Below are 17,164 nucleotides of genomic sequence, written 5' to 3' on the forward strand. Positions count from 1 at the left end.
AAGACCAAGAAACTTGTAACTCAAAAAGAAAGATTGAATTTTCTGCTTGCCTTGGATGAAAGCGGCTTCCTGGAAGAGTTTCGAATGAGCAAGAGCTCTTTTTATAAGCTGTATGATCTTGTAAAAAACCACGAGCTTTACCAACAATTGTCAGGATTTTACTCGATCGATGTTAGACTACAGATTTCCATTGTTCTTGACCGATTAGGATCAAATGGTAATTCTTCGTCAAGTGGCCGTTTGGCAAGACGTTCTGGAATAGGAAGTAAGTAACTCAGGATAATAGTCTACGACTGTTTACCCACATATACAAAAGCAAATTTATTCACCTGTTTCCTACAATAAAAACAAATAGAGGGCTCTATCGAGAATATAACAACCAGATTCTTCAAAGTAATTCTCTCTTTAGAGCGCAAGTTCGTTTATTGGCCAACCGAATCTGAGAAAGCAGAGATAAAACGAGCAAATGAATATTCATTAGGATTTCCAAACCTTGTTGGGTTTCTTGATGGATGCTTATTTAAGCTGGCAAAAGCACCATCGTGGGAGCCAGAGCAGTTTTTCGGTCGCAGATCCGCTTACTGTGTAAACAGTGTCGCAGTGTGTGATCATAGACGCATAATCCGATACATGTCAACCGGTTTCTTTGGAAGTTCGCATGATATGCGTACTTTGTCTGAGTGTGAGCTTGAAAAATTCCCAGAGCGATTCTTTTCTGATGACGAGTATGTGTTGGCAGACGCGGGGTACAAGGCTACGAACTATATTGTTCCAATCAAAAAGAAGCCAAGAAACAGTGAACTCTCGTTAGCAGACCAAGAGTTCAACACCAAGATCTCGAGCATGCGAGTAAAAATTGAGCATGCATTTGGAATCTTAAAAGAGAGATTCTACTCTCTCAAATCAATCCCTGTAAGGATAAAAAGAAAGGAAGACGTTGTAAAGGTTAACGCATGGATTCGGGTTTGCGTAGCCTTGAACAATTTCCTGATGTGTCAAGATGACGACAAATGGTCTCAGGAAGCCAAGCGTCGATGGGAAGATAGAGAGAAAGCTGAAGTTGAACGCCTGCGGAAGACAGGATATTCAGAGGAGTCTGGTGTAGTAGATGGATCCCAGAATATAGACGGAAATACAAGGTGGATCCAGACACAACGTGTTGTTATGTCAAAAGAGAAGAATAAATCTTCTTGAATAAAGAAAATAAACTTTGATCATTCTAAATACATTAAAAAAAACAGAAGTATTAGCTTTTATATCTATTAGATAGATCTCACTTTTCGGCATTTGACAGCTGTAATTAAATAGATATTTTGTCATTATTTATGTTCTTCTCTTTCTTTAATATTTTATTATCAAACTATTTTGAAGACGTAAGTAGAAGATCAATTTTGCCTGCTTTAATGATAGTATTTTTATATAGTCTACATGCCTTTACATTTTTTTAAATAAAATAACATTAGTTCTGAGAATTTGTATATAAATATATATATAAATTAAACGCATAGTATAAATAGAAGAAATACAATTTATTAATTAAGGTATTGATTATACACCTCTTCTAATTCATTCTTAGTCTTCTCCTCAGACCAGTCAAATGTTTTTGCCATAAGGATCACTCCTTTTACCCGCTGCTCGCATTGAAGCTCTTTTTGCAGCTTCTCCTTCTGGTTCTTGAGCTCTTCCTCGTACTTTGATTCTAAGAGCGATATCCGGGCATCATTGAACTCTTTTATACCATGCCCAATATCCTCTATGCTCTTGACTGATCTTTTTGCCGTGTTCTTCACAATCTTGCCAAAGAATTTAGGGCGTCTTTTGCCACTGTACGCACTGGCGTCAGAGTGCTCGGAGGTGCTGCTTTCACTATTGCTTTGGACAATGGCCTCTCTCTGAGAACTGATCTCATTGCTGACATCAGCTCCCTGTTCTTCTTGGTCTTTGCAGCTTTTGCTGCTCTCACTGGCTTCGTCACCTCCATCATTTTCACCGTCTTCACCGTCTTCATCCTTGCTCATGTCTTGGGCTTTGTTTAAGTCCAAGGGCGTTGTTGTATTACATACAGCAGGTGACTTTGCCTTACTTTCACCAAGTACTTTTCTCATCTGCGTGAAGTTTGGGCATATATCATTAAGATATACTTATAAAAAATAATTTAAATTGTTTAGATGTTTGTTTTAACTTATACGTAACAATATTCATACCTTCAAGCTCATCTTTTTCACGTTGAGACATTTCTTCTTCGCTAATTCTCATTGTGCTGTCTTCCCGGGCTTTGAATGCAATAGGATATTGCTTGGTTATCAAATACGTCAGCTTGCTTTTTATTTGAGAGCTGGTGCGCTTCACACCCTGCTTGTCAAAATACTGGCAGCAGTCGTTGATCACTCTGGTCTTGCTGACCTTGACCTTCTTCCCGTTCTTGAAGCCACCAAGGTACTTCCTCAGATTGTCTGCGTCGTCTTTCAGCAGAAAGTACTGCAGCCGATCAATCGATGACAACCCATCTTTACCACCATCTGGCTTCATCCAGGAATGTGACTGATTGTCATCTTCCTGATGAGAAACGAACTCAATAGCGCTGGGGGTGGACATACTTTTATTACAATAGTTTAATGTAAGGTACAGGCGATACAAGAAGATAATTTTTTTTATAGAAAAAAAGACGAAAAGGATGGAGTTAAAATGAAGGTAGATGAGTATTGATTATTATTTATAACTTTATGAGTAATATATACTGACAAGCTATTTTGGCTAAAATGTTATACCTGTAATAAATGGATTTGTAAAAAAAGTGGTGTAGATAATTAGATTATGAGATGGAGAGAGGTTTGAGCTCAAGAAGAATGATTTTTATTGATGAGAATTGTTAAGAGTTCTTGTATTGATGGGGAGGACTTTTAGAGACAGGGGATATCGTTTGCATACGTATGCTTTGACGATATGCAGATACAGATTCAAGCAGTGAAAGATTCTGAAGAGTTGTAATTGGATAATATAAACAAATTCGTCTTTATCCACAACAAAACAGACTTCTTTATGTTGATATATTTGAATATGAAGCATTGACTATGCTTACTGACAGTGACAGCATTATGAGCATAGCATTACCTAATATGTATTTTGAACTAATTTTGAACTTTTTTAAAAAAAAAGGTGTGGACAGTCATAATTAAAGCTGATTGGCTAAGTTCAAGATGGACTTGTTTTACCCTTTTCTTGCCCTTTTTTTGAACTTTTAGTCTGTCCACACCAAATGTGTTTTCAGCAAATAATATACCCATAAGATATAATTTTCTTTGAAAGCTTTTCTTTTTGCTTTTGTTAATAATAGGTGCAATATACACTTTTCCAATATTTCCTCCACAATCTATAGAATTATGGCCAAGTTGCGTGTATTTTTTTTTAAAAAAAATTCAAATAGCATAGTCATACATTTGGATTTATTTTGAGCAACAAAATCTACCTTTTGAACATCTTACACACAAAATACACAATGTTTTATATAGTAGAAAAAAATAAAGCAATTGAAATGAATATTTATATTTTAGCTAGTGATCTATCAGCATAGTCTGTAGGTTAATGAACTAGATAATTACTATACAAAAAGGTTTGATTTTGATTTTGATTTATTTTGCCTTTTGATCTTTAATTTTTCCAAGTAGATTAAAGAGCACTAAATACCACATTATTTCCCAAAAAGAGACTACGTTTACTATGACATTGTAACAGTATACTAATAATAGCCTGGTATGCTGAAGAGCATCACACCTAGTACTATTCCGTAAGCACTCTATGTAAAGAACAAATCATCAATCTAAGTATGATTCGAATGCATGGTAAGCAATACAATAACAATGGCGTCCCCTTTCTTTGATAAAATAATCTTTAACAGATTTGAACCGAAATATCAAAACACCAAATTGAAGATCCCTTTTCCAAAATCTTTTCTGCCTATAGCCCATATCACCTAGCCTCATGTCCTTTCGTGTCTTTTCATGCCCTTTTCTCCGTTCAAAGTCTTTGTGGTATCTCTGGCAAAATTCAATGTCACGTTCTCCAAGTTCCCATACCAAATTTCTGCCTTTTCTGTTTGTTTTGTCGATACACAGATGATATCAGTTTGATTGAACCGATTGTCCTTTGTTATTTTGGTCCAATTTAGTACCGTTAGCATTCACCAGTTGCTCAATGACAAAATGCTTAACATGCATCTTTATAAAGATGTTGAGGACCTGTAGCGTTTCTAGTTGTGAAAAAGGCATGTCCACTAGTAGTTACCCAGTTTAATAAGCGTCAGAGCAACAAATCGTGACTTCCCATAATATTATAAATTTAAGCTGGCCATAACGGAGAGACATGTACTTAAAAGTATGGTTACTGATTGTTGTACTCATCAGCTTTAGTTTTTGTAGCAAGTGTGGCAGGTGTGTAAGTTTGTAAATTCGCGGGGGAACAAATATCTGAAAAAGATATATATAGTGATCGCAAGACTAGACAATGATCCAAGATATTTAAAATGTCAATTTCACCACAATAGCTTATGTACAATTGAGTTAACCTTTGATAATATCTAAAAAGAACTGTCCCTCTCTCCAAAAGAGACCTGCTTTCGATATACAGAACGTCTAAAGATACGGAAAAATGCTGTTCCAGCTGTCCACATTTTTCTTGTTTGCTATTTCAGCATCACAAGTAGTCTCAACATGTTTTAGCCTTACGTTAAAGTGTTGAATATTCTCGTGAAACGAATCAAATGCCCAGTAATTATATCTAGTGATAAATGTTTTTGCTGTCTGTAAATAAGGAAAAAATCGATCAAGCGTGGACAGGATTTTAGGTTGACTCGAATCCAGCTGTTCACTGTAGATTTCTTCTAATAATTTCATGGCAGTATGGTATTTTGTGAGGGCAATACTGGAAATGAAGTGTCGCAATACATGATGACTAATTTCTTGAATATCAACGTGTACAATGTGTCATTTTTCATTATATTGATAGCTGTCCACTTTAAACACAAGCAAGTGTACATGGACATGATAATCTTAGTATTAAATTGTATCTCCATCAAGCAAATTATCAATTTATTGTTTTTGTTGTTGTTGTTGTTTATTTTTCTGGTGAGCTTTATAATTAACGAAAAAGAGGGAAAAAATGTCCTGCGTCAGGGAGCATACAACGAGGCAATCCTGCAACGACTAACAGCTTCGTTTGGCATTTTTGACGGCTATAAGACACTCTTAAGCTAGAAGCAGAGTTATATGATTAGAAAACGTTCTTGTTGTATCCAAGTTGCAAACAAACAGCCCAATTCATTCTACCCTTAATCTCCTTCTTGAAGTCGACAATAAAATTGTAATCTTCCTCAGACCTTGTCCCATTTCGAGTAATGGCACGACCTTTCATTGGCAGTTTATCAGGATATTCCAGATCTTCCGATGTCGTATCATCGTCGTCATAGGAGTATCGTCGTTTCAACATGGTATTGCATTCAATTCTCTTTGTATAATTATTTTTAATTTGGAGGTCATTCTCTGATCATCCACATAGTCTTCTAATTTTCGAAATAGTTTCTCATTAGTGGTGCAAGCGGTTTTCATGGTTGTAATAAAATTTGATTCAAAAGGTAGTTCCACAGCCATAGCGGAAAGAGAAATTTTGTACAAAGCCACAATGGTTGGATCTTGATGATGACTATGGTCATATACTGTTGGCTGTTGTTCCGTAAGAAAAAGGGACAGCGCAAGTATTGGATTTAATGGAGTATCGATCACAAGGTTGGAAGTCGTGTCCTTAGACACCATGAAGCAACTTTTGGCCCAGCCTGGACACGACATCGAGTAAAGCCACGGCCTTTGGTTTGATAAAGGAGAAAAATGAACAAGGCTGTTTTTAGTGGATGACTTGATGCCAAATATCAGAACGACAGGTAAAGATTTGTAAACGTTGCAAATTTTAAGCGAGTACGAAATCACTCAGCAAAAAGACCCCATTGAGTGTGTTTTGGATTTCAATTAAAATTGGTGGTAATCCACTGGTCTCCAAACGTGGCAGATAAACAATATCTGACCTCATGTTGTTCCAATCTGCATCTGTTACGGTATATGTTCTGGGCGGTGCGTTCAGCAATGTATTTGCAATAAAGTCTACGACTGTTGCATGTTTTAAAACCATTTTAGTTGGCTTGTCTAAACCGGGCAAGTAGTCTATAGGAAGCTTCATGGTTATCAAATCTTGATCTACAAAAAAAATTATGTGATATTAGTTTCGAGTATTTTTAAAACGAACAATCAACCATCAATATCATTTGCATCCATGACAACGGGATAAGAAAATAAAAACAAATGAATAAGAGTGAGAAGAAAGATTGCAAATGGCTAAAAAAGATGCGAGATATAAACCAAAGTGACAAAAAAAAGTTTTTCTTGGGAAAAAATATCCCATAACACCCATAACACCCATAACATCCGTAATATACGTAACATACGTAATATCCTTTGGCTATAAAACGGTTATAGCTTCTATGTATCTGAATTGAGGCTAATAAATATAATACAATTGATTAATTACTTGTTTGGTTGGTTGGTTAAGTGAAAGACGGGAAAACGATAAGTATCAAAAAAGGGTTTATATTTATAAGATTATAATTTAGTTGTATTGTGATGTAATGTAAGCCATGTGTATGTAAATGTCATGAACAACTTTATTAGCATTTGTCTTTTTGTGTGTTCAATGAACTTTACCTTGAGAGAATCAAAAGCAAGTTCCATTGAAGAAGTAGCCAGACTTGAAGGCCACCACTTTTGATTGGTATCAAAAAATCTATTGTTATCCCCCAGAATATTAGTAACAAGAACCAAGAAAAAAACAACGTACGTAAAGAGTGGTTTTAGTGTTGCTCTAACAGCACTGCCGTTAGCTTTGTTGGACATAAGCACGAATTTATTTGGAGCCAAGAGATCGACTGTATTTTTATCGAGAATCCAAGTATGAACATTCGTTGGTGCAGGTCTAATACACCAATCCGCACACACACACACACACACACACACACACACACACACACAAAGGCATGGTGTTAATATGCGTGTTATTAGAGTTGTATGTTTATTTTTACCCAGACTTGGTCGGATCAACAGGATGACCAATGTTAGCAAGTGCAGTAATCAAGGGTGGCATAATCAATTCCACCTGTGTTGCGAAATCGGAAGCATATAATGCGGGTGATGTTACCGCAGCATGCATAGCACGCTGACCAATATATCTCAGTCTATCAAAAAGAAGAGAAAATGATAGATGTATAATTAATACCTGTTTTCCATACATATCTATATCCATATTTTCTTTTCTTTTTCGTTTCGATAATTTACTGGGTAGTTTTTTTTGGTCATCATTGTCACTGGGATCATAAAATGTAGCAAATTTCTGGACAAGACGTTCGTAGTCCACGGTAAATTCAGAATTTACGCCCACAGTTGATCCATCATGATAGTTTGCAAAAACGACAAACTTGTAGAGCAAATCAATAATAGATACAGACACATGAAAACGAAACAAATAAAAATGTTATTTTACTATTAGATTCAGAATAGGTATATATGATTACTATTCGTATTATTAGTTTTGGCTTACGGTTTCACAGGTTAGATTGATAAGCTAAAGGTCTTTTGTGTCAAGGACCATGTTAAGGATTCGGACGACATATTTTGAAAACAAGCTTAGGTCTCGATAACAGGCCTCGATAAGTGCCTTGATGATATCTAAGGACACTTGACTGTTTCTGATTCATTCCATTATTATCATATTATCGCGTTTTATTTAGTGTAATATATTAATATTATAATGTAAACTTAATTTTTTTTGTATTATTTCGGTAAATTTTATTGAGGAGCTGGCGAAAGCGCTCAAGCTCTATAAATTACGTGCACAATAGAGGGAAAGGGAAGAAGTAGAAAACCAAAATTGGGAAAGATAAAATGGAAGAATGGTTACGGGCGCCTACTAATGGACCACTGTTGTAAAACTGTCAAGAATACTATTGGCTGTACTAGCTACTACACTTGCTACGAGCTGGGAGCCGTCAAAAATGAATTGCCAGTGAGCGCGCCTATGGTTTGAGCCGCTACGCTGACTACCAGAGTGCGACGGTCGTGGGCATCGAGGGAAGGAGGAAATTTAAATTTAATGTCATTTAATTTAATGTTAATTCTTATCTCACTCCCCCCTCCCCATATTTTTCCTTCTCCAGATATTCCTATTTTAGAAAGATTCCCGCCTTTTGCAACACAATCACGTAAGCTGGTGGATTTGTTCTACACCTCTTTACTAGAATTTTCAATGCACTTCCTTTCGGTTAATGGAACCATTTCCATTTATTTTCTTTTATCAAATTCTCACAACTTATCTTATCTTATTAGTAATTTAACTTAGGGACACATTTTCTCATACACTATTTCTCTAGTTTCATTACTAAGAAGAGTTTCACAAATTATTATCTTATCAAACCCTTCTATATCTTTTATCCAAATCAAAAGCACTCAATAAACATTGTCGATTTTATTCCGATACAAGTTCTCTAGACAGCGTTCTACTTCCCCTTGTGAATTATCTTCCGTTTATTCTGTTATCTTGTCAAGGCTCCCTTGGAGATTGACTGATTTATATTCTTCCCCGATTATCTGTATTTATAGTAATAGGATTTCCTTTTTCCTTTATATTTTCAGCAGTACAATTTATTTCCTACTTGTATTTCTAGCAATATAACTCTCCTGTTACATTTATATTCCTTGCGATATTCTTTCTCTTTTGATTGGCGTCTCTAGTAATTTATTTTTCCGTCCTATTTCACACCCTAACTGTAATATTTCCTATTTCTTAGTAATCTTCTCACTTTTACAAACCTTCTTCCTTGCTCTCACCCTTAGTAGTAGTAACCCCTTTTATTTCCTTTTTCATAGACTTTTGTTGTCGAATAGACTATTATTTTATTATCCACCTTTTCAAACCCATTGCATTTCCTCATTTCGGATCTTAGTCCCTACTACTAACCCATACCTCTCATTCCGTGTACACCTCCTCCACATCTCAAAGTACCACACACGACACTGGTAGTAATACTTTTGAATATTTAAAAGGGTAAAGACAGGTTGAGCAATTAGGACGGCAATAAAATAAATAACGAAAGAAAGAAAGAAAAAAGAAAAAGCAAGAACCGATTGCATCAAAAGAAGTCTGGAGCTGGATCTGGATCTGGTGTCGGTGGTTTATCACTGATATTATGTATGTGTATATGTATGTATGTATGTATGTATGTATGTGTGTATGTATGTGCGTGGCGTACCTTTGTTTCTTTTCTTTGTTTCGATATTTTATATCTTTTAATACCATTTTCCAGCTTCCATTACTTCTCGTGCTGCACGTGTAGGTATTATTGAGTATTTAATACCGTATGTGTCAATGATTTCTTTCCACAGTGGAATATCTAGATTCATGATGATCTGCTTTTTCCTCAAATCTTCAGCTAATTCTTCGGTTGTTGGTGGTGCACGAGTACCTATTTGTTATTATAATATTGTTAATTGATTTGATATCAAGAAAGTTTCATTAACTACTCTTACTCAAGATGGGCTGTCCACTGGAATCATCAATTCCGGCTACCGCATTTCTGATTAAGAACGAGACATAAAACATGTTCTCTACAGACTGTGAAAATGATTCTGGATTTACAATGAATTCAAAGAAGTTTGTCGGCCCTTGTTCGTCCAGTAAGCGATATATTTGGTTGACATTATTTGACGTTTCGTTTTCCTTTTGTGCAACATCATCCTCTTTTAACTATAAATAAAAATTCAGATTATAAGATTAAAGTTTGTATTTTTCTTTCATCAGGATTTGATCCATTTTGATCCAACTCAATTAGATTATATATTGATACGATGTTTTCTTACTTGAGTTGGCTCTACTAGGACATGCTTCTTCTTTTGGGAACTTCCTTGACGGGCTATCTTTCTTTGTTTCTTTTCTACTGACAAAGGTCCAAGCCTAATAATATCACCATTAAATTAATAATGTATTCTTCATTTTCGATAACATTTTTTTTAACTCACATAAAATCAATTGAGTGAGCACGTTTTCCAAATTTAATTCCGTGCATTCCTATTGCCTTCCAATTCAACTCTTCTTGATTGTCACGATTTGTGGCTGTTTCAGGACGTCCGACGGTTTTGAGCTTTGACACAAATTCATCCAGATTGAAAAGTTGTTGTTCAAGGCGCATATTACGAGCCTTTTGGGCACCGATATCTGCAGACAGGACAAGTAATTTGGAATCAAGTGAGGCTTCCTGTGTGTTTCTGACTATATAATGATAATAAGGATAATGATTATACATTCAATTGACATAATAAACAAACATGCATGTGAGTATTTAAGTCTGTCGTCACTTTACGTTATGTGTATAGTTAGTTGTACGCACCACTTTGATAGAGATCATTTGCCTTGCTGAGAGTTTCATAAAGACCAAGACTTTCATCTTCCATAAAATTAAGTCTGCTTGCTAATAACAGTACAAAAGCAATATATATATATATATTAAATACGGTTAATATTCAAAAAAATTAAAACTTTAGATTTTCTCTCTCTTTAATAATTAATTAAATAATAATAATATTACCTTCAGTCTTTTTGATAAGACTTCTGTAAGATTGTCTAATAACTCTTCGTTGTTCTTTATCTTGGTTTGGATCATATCTTTCTCTGTCTGTCTTTCTTTCAAGAGTTTCAATCAATGCAGTATATCCCGGATCCTCGTCTTCGTCTTCCTCTTCTTCCTCTTCTTCCTCGTCCTCTTCCTCGTCTTCTTCTTCATTGCTAAGCACTTCGTCGTCGTCAAGGCTGAAGGAATCGCCTCCGTCGTTGGGATCTGATTGAAGTCGCTTCCCGTTTTCCTTACTAAGGTTATTAGATCGCTGGTTACTAGACATGAGGGTGTGTAGTTTAAAAAAAGATATCGATGTTCCTAATCGGGAGAGTATAACACGACCAAAGCAAAAAAAAAAAGTGAGAGAAAGAGAGAAAATGAGAAAATGTCCGCGACGTCACGCACGGTTATAGTTATCTAAAAAATGATTGGCTGATTCTTGTAAAGCTTGGTTTATTTTAACCAGTAATTTTCTTTTAAAAAAATGTACAGTCGTTCCAGCATCACAGCAGCAGTACTTCCCCATATGAAAAGGTAAGTCATGGCGTTCAGGGTCACTCATATTTGGTGTAGAGAGATCAAAAGTTCCAAAAAAAGGCAAAAAAGGGCAAAATTAATTAAAGCTCTAGTCCAATAATATAACATCAATTTTTGATCTTTTTTTTTGAACTTTTAGTCTGTCCACACCAACTATCACTATATCGAAAAATAGTGATAATAAGCAGGAATGGTACCAAAATTTCAAAACGATTAGCGTTATATCGAGCTTTGACTGTGCTTTACTTTTATTAGTCCAGAGGAAGAAATGAGTACTATGTATAATAAGTGAGCAATCTATGCCTATTAAGCACAAACAAACATAAATGAATGTTTTTTAGTACTTTTTTTCATATGATCAATATGAATTATAATAGGGATGTGTTTAGAAAACACTATTGACAATGTCTTCCTTTATTAAAAAATATACAACAGACAAGAAATAATAGTTTTGAAGCAATACAATAGTTATGATAAAGGAGATGGTCTATCTTTATTTTTAAAGATATGAACTCTAAGGCTTTCTCCACTTCTATACTTCCAACCAAAGCGCTTCTTTCCTTCCTTTAAGCAAAGCCTCCAATCCATCTTTATGCCTTTTTCAGCCCTTGCTTTTTTGAAGTTTTTTACAAAGTCCATCTGCTCGTCGAGTGCCTCTTCTAGTTCGACATCTTTCTCCATATTTTGGTCCTCGGGAAGGGGATCCGTGGCAAGCTGATCAAATTTTCTTTTTTTCTGGATGCTGTATAGGGACTTTGAAGCGTAGTCTTTGATCGCGCTTCTGGGTAGACTGTCATCTTGCAACATAGCCAGGACCTTCTTGTATTGCTTGCAGTATATATCATTCAAGTTCCTTAACTCGTCTAACTCGACTGTATCTTTGTCGATAATTCTTGCATATGCATCTTGAGAAAGCCGGTAGAGCATTTCCATTGTTGTATTTTCTTTTCTTGATGATAGTTCGATCGACGTGGATTGAGCTGTCAGAAATAGACAATAGGCAGTGAATGGATTCAAATTTGAACCCAAGCCTGACTTACTGGAAATATGTTGTTTGATGCTACTTTTGTCAATAATATAGAACCGATCTGCCCAATAATCGCATGACGCGGCATAGCAAGGCAAATTGTCACAGATTTCCAAGCCATTTCTTGTAGTGATAGAAAGTGACTTGATACAGATAACCAAGAGAATTGGCTCGATCTCAAACCTCTTGTATGCCTGAAGACAATACCCAACTGCTCGTTTCATGAATTTCTTGTCGACAACCTGTTGAAACTCTATAATGATAGGCGCGAGGCTGGAATCTGTCGACTTTGGCACCAAAACAACGTCAGAATGCGTACCATTCGGCCAATCAGTTGATTCTGGAAGGTATCTGTCTTCTATGTTTAGAAGAGCTTTTGTAATAATATTTACTACAAGAGGGTCTCTGGTAAGTTCTTTGGGGATGCGATCTGCTCCTGGTCTTGGCAAATCAGATAAGCCAAAGCTAGTAGACATTTGAGAAAAACAAAAGTAGAAGAAACGCAACCAGGACGGGTACGGGTACGGGTACGGGTTTGAGTTAAATATTGTTTGAAAACATTTGGTAATCTGAGAGTTAAAAAAAAACAAAACAAGCACATTCGTCTAAATTGGTTAGACAAAATAGTTCAGAACAATATTATGATTGTCTAAAGTTAATTTTTATTCACCTGTTTTTTTATATTTTATTTTGAAAATTGTTTCAATTTCAATTGAAAATACTGTGAGGGTAATAGCAGCGACAAAAATACTTATGGTAATGACTGCAGAAAGAAATACTCTTTTGTATAGATGTGCCAAAAAAAAAGATAAACCTGGAGTTAAAAGTCCAGAAATACTTCTTGACACTATTATTTCAATATTCGTGTAAACACTTTACAAGATCTACATAGTAAAGAAACCTTTGAGAGAAATAGAGCTCCACATGCATATGTTTATACACAAGATATCAACTGGTAATATATATACATATATATGCACTTGGCTTATATAGATCAGGATTGCTCATTATTGGAATGGAGTAACGTAGAAGCATATGTATAATTATTTGCTGTATGATCACATACTAAATAAAGAAGAAAAAACAAGAACATAAAGAGCAACAACACCATTTACAGCAATAAAAATCTATTTTTTTTAAAAAATAAATAAATAAATAAATACATAAATATGAAATCTTTACGTAGAGGATAATTGTAACAATTGCAATAGATCAATGATAAAGGAGTCAAGAACAAGGAGCATGTTTGACAGGCTCATTTATGAGAGCAAAACATTCCTTAAAGTACATCTCGAGTTTCAAGTTTTGAGTGGGTCATTGAACGTATTGTGAATTTTGTTGTTTTCAAAACGGATAAAATCTACTAGCTGCGCTGTGTTAGAACAAATAGAAAGGTTTGACCAAACGAAAAACTGGTTGGACATCTTGCTAAATTCAATAGTCACATGGGTATTACAAACCCAAGAAAGAATAAATAGAGTATATAGAGTATATAAAGATATATGCATACTCAGTTTAAGCTTCACGAAGATTTTGTTTCAGATCTATTAATTGATAGCATAAGTAGCAAAAGGCGTAAAGGTGTTTGATTTCAATTTGTGTTTTTGGGATTATATCAAAATCCATTTTTGGTGATTTTTTATGCTTTTTATTTTTTTAATGTTACTTGCAACAAGATCACTAGGTTCACACGCACACACGCACACACACATATATATATCTATCAACCGACAATTATGTTATTAGATGTTTAGAAATTATTTGGTCTGTTCTTGAGCAAGATGGGTCTTGAGAAGTTCAAGAGATCTGTATCAGTGGCAGATCGTGTTATCTACCCCTTTGGAGAGTTCAGAGTATCTATTAAGCACATACACACATAAAGTATTGGTTCATTATGCTATACGAATATTTTTAATTTCAAACATAAAGTAAAACTCGCGTTTTATTGAACCCATCTGGTTGAAAAATAGCGTCCCACCCGAATTTACCAGATCCATTAGGTGGCTCAATTTTTTCCTATTAAACAAAATATGTATTGAGTATTACTTAAAAAAAAACCGCCCTGATTAACAATGTGGCCAGGTCGGTAGACATATGTGTAGAAAGAGCATTTCTGCTTTGTCTCGGTGTGTTTTTTCTTTTTTTCTTTTAAGTTCATGTCAAAGATGTAGTTTTACTTTGCTTCATTGGCTAATGAGTTATTACAATACCAGTTAGGTCCGGAGGGTTAAGTTTGCACACAGAGAACTATATTAATTCTCATTTTGCCCCCCCCCCCCCCCTTATTTTTATTTTTTTATTTGAGGTTTACTCTCTTGATAATCTATTTATAAACCATTAGTAGAAAATATCTTTTATATACAGCAGGTACTCTTAAAAATATTTGAATAAAGGCTATGGATTGATAATATCAGAGTGGGTGCTATGCTGTCAAAATCCAATCAAATTGGAATCATTTCGCCATAGAATTATGGCAAATTCAATTCAAACTGCCATATATTTTGTAACAATCCAGATGAATTCTGGGGCAACTTCAAAATAGAAAGCAAATATTCTGAAACGCAAAAATTTAAACTAAACGACACAAATTCGACAAATATAAAAGTGGGTATATCGCCACAACACAGCACCTACTCTAATTTATAAAGTGCAGTTTAGGTGCCATTGGACGTTATTAAGCACAGGCCAGATGTCATAAGAAATCATAAGATGCAGCTCAGATATTATCAAGTGTAGATCGGACGTTGTACAGCATTATCAGTTAGCCTTCTATCGCTGTCTAAGTCGTAACTTTTAGCTACCTCTGCTGCACCATACTCTAAATTATTAGTGCCTTCGGAATGATTTTCTCTCATTATGAAATCAAATCGTCGATCCATGTCTTTCTCTCTCTCTCAAACTGAGTTGTATACGCCGTGTAAAGTTCTTTTGACGTTTTTTCTTTCTTTCTTATAACAGGCACCATCGATGCAACTTCACCTCTAAAAAACGCTTGACAGTTAATAGAAAAAGGTTAAATATGAATGCACGAAAATGTGCCTACCTTATACTTTGGGTTCCTTTTTAGATTTCCAAAGCATCTGTCAATAATACACCACACGTGAATATCATACCAATTCTCGGAGTGATTATTTGGAAAGCAATCAAATTCGTACTCTTGTAAAAGCATATGTATCAATTGTTTGATCCAGTCCAAGTCGAAGTATTTATCTTGGGGGTAACTGTATTTCAAACTTTGTTTTTGGTTCAATGCTTTTCTTATGTCAACTGTTGATTTGTAGCTGAATTTGATCGAACTTTTTTTTTTTAAAAAAAAAGTCGCCAGACAGCTCTAATGGAACGTTGTCATGGTTAGTTATTATTTAATCAATCTCATCACTCGTGACTTTTCCATGTTCGAGATACAGTTTATGATCATCGGCACCAAAGATGAAGGACTGAGAAGGATACTCTCCAATTTGAAGCTTACCAAATTCGTATAATTGATTTTCTACAACTGCATCTATTGAGAAACTCCATTTGTTTTCATTCTTGAGACTCTTAAAGCCAGTGTCGACTTCTGGCCTTGCTTTGGGTGCTAATAAAAGCCATTGTTATATAAATTACAACAAGCTTCGATTCAATACTCACTATGTTTTTCCCCTAGATGATTCCCGAGCTCATTTCTGGTATCATAATGATCATAACAGCTCGTGAAACCATAATATTTTGCTCATCTGTTGGTATAAATATAAAGAGTGTCAGAAAGAATAACAATAGAAAGTCAATTAATTTTAGGACTTACTTTGTCCGTCAGTTTTAGGAGGGCGAGGTTTACTGATGAGGCGCGACATTCCCTGCTGGGAGACAACATCTTGACTGTGTCTGTCAGAACACAGATTATGGCCTATTTTCCGGCATAGAATAACTCTATCGGGTTTTTAAGGATACAGAATATTCGTATAAAGACTTTATTTTATGCCTTTTAAAAAAAAGGTGTGTGGGGATTACTTACCAGCTGGTGCTGTCGAACTCTAGGAATATTTAGGCGAAAGAAAGAGAAAGAGATTATACACGTATGGCCAATAAATAGTAAAAATATTCAACAAGATTGCGTCACACTCCAATGACAACAGCTTCTTATGATCTATATAACAGGCTATTGATATGGTGTATCTATGACTAATCATTGTTTTTTCTTATAGCCAAATCTAAATTTTAGGGCTATTAATTAAATATATTATATGAATTTCAGGACACACCATTTTGCCCTCAAGGATTAGAGAAAGACACCGATTGGAACAGGTAGTCGCAATTAATTAGTCCGGTTAGATAGAAACGTCGTACCTATAATATTGCTACTTGTTTTAATAACAAAGACGGACAAGGAAAGACTGTTGAAGAGCAGGGAAATGATGCTATGGACTGGGGAGACTATTTAATTCAATTTCACTTGACCACCCTGACTCGTATTAGACAGTACTGAAGCCTGTAAATCTGCCCCTCCCAATCGCCTTTATGGATTTGTACAGAATTCTGTAAGCGTTTTTGAGAAAGTATTTGTATAAGAGACATAGTTAGATCAACAGTCAATAGATAAAGCTTGTTAAAAATATCGAGCTTTAGGGAAGGGAAACCCGTCTTTTGAGAATAAAAACCGCCCTTTGATAAAATAAAAAACCTCCTTTTGATTTATTTATTTTTATTGGCCGCCCTCTTTTTTAAAAAGCCGCCCTTTGGTGTTGGAACGACTGTATATGATTATTATAGTAATTTTACTATATAAATAAATGAATAAATAAATAGGTATACAGTATCGTAACTCATTTTATTTTTTTTGGAAATAAAAAATGGGATCCTCCAATGAAATGTCTTTATTTTTACTCCGAAATTTCCAAATATGGTAGTAGCGAGTTGATTAA

General features: G+C 35.1%; 8 protein-coding genes across 8 annotated transcripts; 1 reads left to right on the forward strand and 7 right to left on the reverse strand.

Moving 5' to 3' along the window:
• Window positions 1-699: 699 nt before the first annotated feature.
• On the forward strand, window positions 700-993 carry PHYBLDRAFT_94076 (hypothetical protein; the record flags this gene model as incomplete). The annotated part of the gene is made up of 1 exon (XM_018443845.1): window positions 700-993. A coding segment is annotated over one exon (294 nt), but the record flags the coding sequence as incomplete, so codon positions are not given.
• A 539-nt stretch (window positions 994-1,532) lies between these two features.
• PHYBLDRAFT_162026 (hypothetical protein) lies at window positions 1,533-2,595 on the reverse strand (the record flags this gene model as incomplete). Its single annotated transcript, XM_018434547.1, has 2 exons — window positions 1,533-2,140; window positions 2,205-2,595. The coding sequence occupies 2 exons, from the start codon at window positions 2,593-2,595 to the stop codon at window positions 1,533-1,535; spliced, it is 999 nt and encodes a 332-aa protein (XP_018299452.1).
• Window positions 2,596-3,812: 1,217 nt separating this feature from the next.
• On the reverse strand, window positions 3,813-4,265 carry PHYBLDRAFT_162027 (hypothetical protein; the record flags this gene model as incomplete). Its single annotated transcript, XM_018434548.1, has 2 exons — window positions 3,813-4,084; window positions 4,169-4,265. 2 exons carry the CDS (start codon window positions 4,263-4,265, stop codon window positions 3,813-3,815), a joined length of 369 nt encoding a protein of 122 aa, XP_018299453.1.
• A 308-nt stretch (window positions 4,266-4,573) lies between these two features.
• On the reverse strand, window positions 4,574-5,481 carry PHYBLDRAFT_162028 (hypothetical protein; the record flags this gene model as incomplete). The annotated part of the gene is made up of 3 exons (XM_018434549.1): window positions 4,574-4,678; window positions 4,722-4,954; window positions 5,322-5,481. 3 exons carry the CDS (start codon window positions 5,479-5,481, stop codon window positions 4,574-4,576), a joined length of 498 nt encoding a protein of 165 aa, XP_018299454.1.
• Window positions 5,482-5,955: 474 nt separating this feature from the next.
• On the reverse strand, window positions 5,956-8,372 carry PHYBLDRAFT_71335 (hypothetical protein; the record flags this gene model as incomplete). Its single annotated transcript, XM_018442449.1, has 10 exons — window positions 5,956-6,239; window positions 6,296-6,377; window positions 6,488-6,529; window positions 6,744-6,822; window positions 6,877-7,011; window positions 7,118-7,270; window positions 7,325-7,509; window positions 7,681-7,780; window positions 8,068-8,254; window positions 8,327-8,372. The coding sequence occupies 10 exons, from the start codon at window positions 8,370-8,372 to the stop codon at window positions 5,956-5,958; spliced, it is 1,293 nt and encodes a 430-aa protein (XP_018299455.1).
• A 1,231-nt stretch (window positions 8,373-9,603) lies between these two features.
• On the reverse strand, window positions 9,604-10,390 carry PHYBLDRAFT_104504 (hypothetical protein; the record flags this gene model as incomplete). The annotated part of the gene is made up of 3 exons (XM_018427848.1): window positions 9,604-9,834; window positions 9,948-10,041; window positions 10,107-10,390. 3 exons carry the CDS (start codon window positions 10,388-10,390, stop codon window positions 9,604-9,606), a joined length of 609 nt encoding a protein of 202 aa, XP_018299456.1.
• A 1,314-nt stretch (window positions 10,391-11,704) lies between these two features.
• On the reverse strand, window positions 11,705-12,739 carry PHYBLDRAFT_71337 (hypothetical protein; the record flags this gene model as incomplete). The annotated part of the gene is made up of 1 exon (XM_018442450.1): window positions 11,705-12,739. One exon carries the CDS (start codon window positions 12,737-12,739, stop codon window positions 11,705-11,707), a length of 1,035 nt encoding a protein of 344 aa, XP_018299457.1.
• Window positions 12,740-15,625: 2,886 nt separating this feature from the next.
• Window positions 15,626-16,817, reverse strand: PHYBLDRAFT_162031 (hypothetical protein; the record flags this gene model as incomplete). The annotated part of the gene is made up of 4 exons (XM_018434550.1): window positions 15,626-15,840; window positions 16,048-16,149; window positions 16,258-16,276; window positions 16,701-16,817. 4 exons carry the CDS (start codon window positions 16,815-16,817, stop codon window positions 15,626-15,628), a joined length of 453 nt encoding a protein of 150 aa, XP_018299458.1.
• Between the last annotated feature and the right edge of the window lie 347 nt (window positions 16,818-17,164).

Source organism: Phycomyces blakesleeanus (genome assembly GCF_001638985.1).
Source record: "Phycomyces blakesleeanus NRRL 1555(-) unplaced genomic scaffold PHYBLscaffold_1, whole genome shotgun sequence".
In the NCBI taxonomy this organism is placed as follows: Eukaryota; Fungi; Mucoromycota; class Mucoromycetes; order Mucorales; family Phycomycetaceae; genus Phycomyces; species Phycomyces blakesleeanus.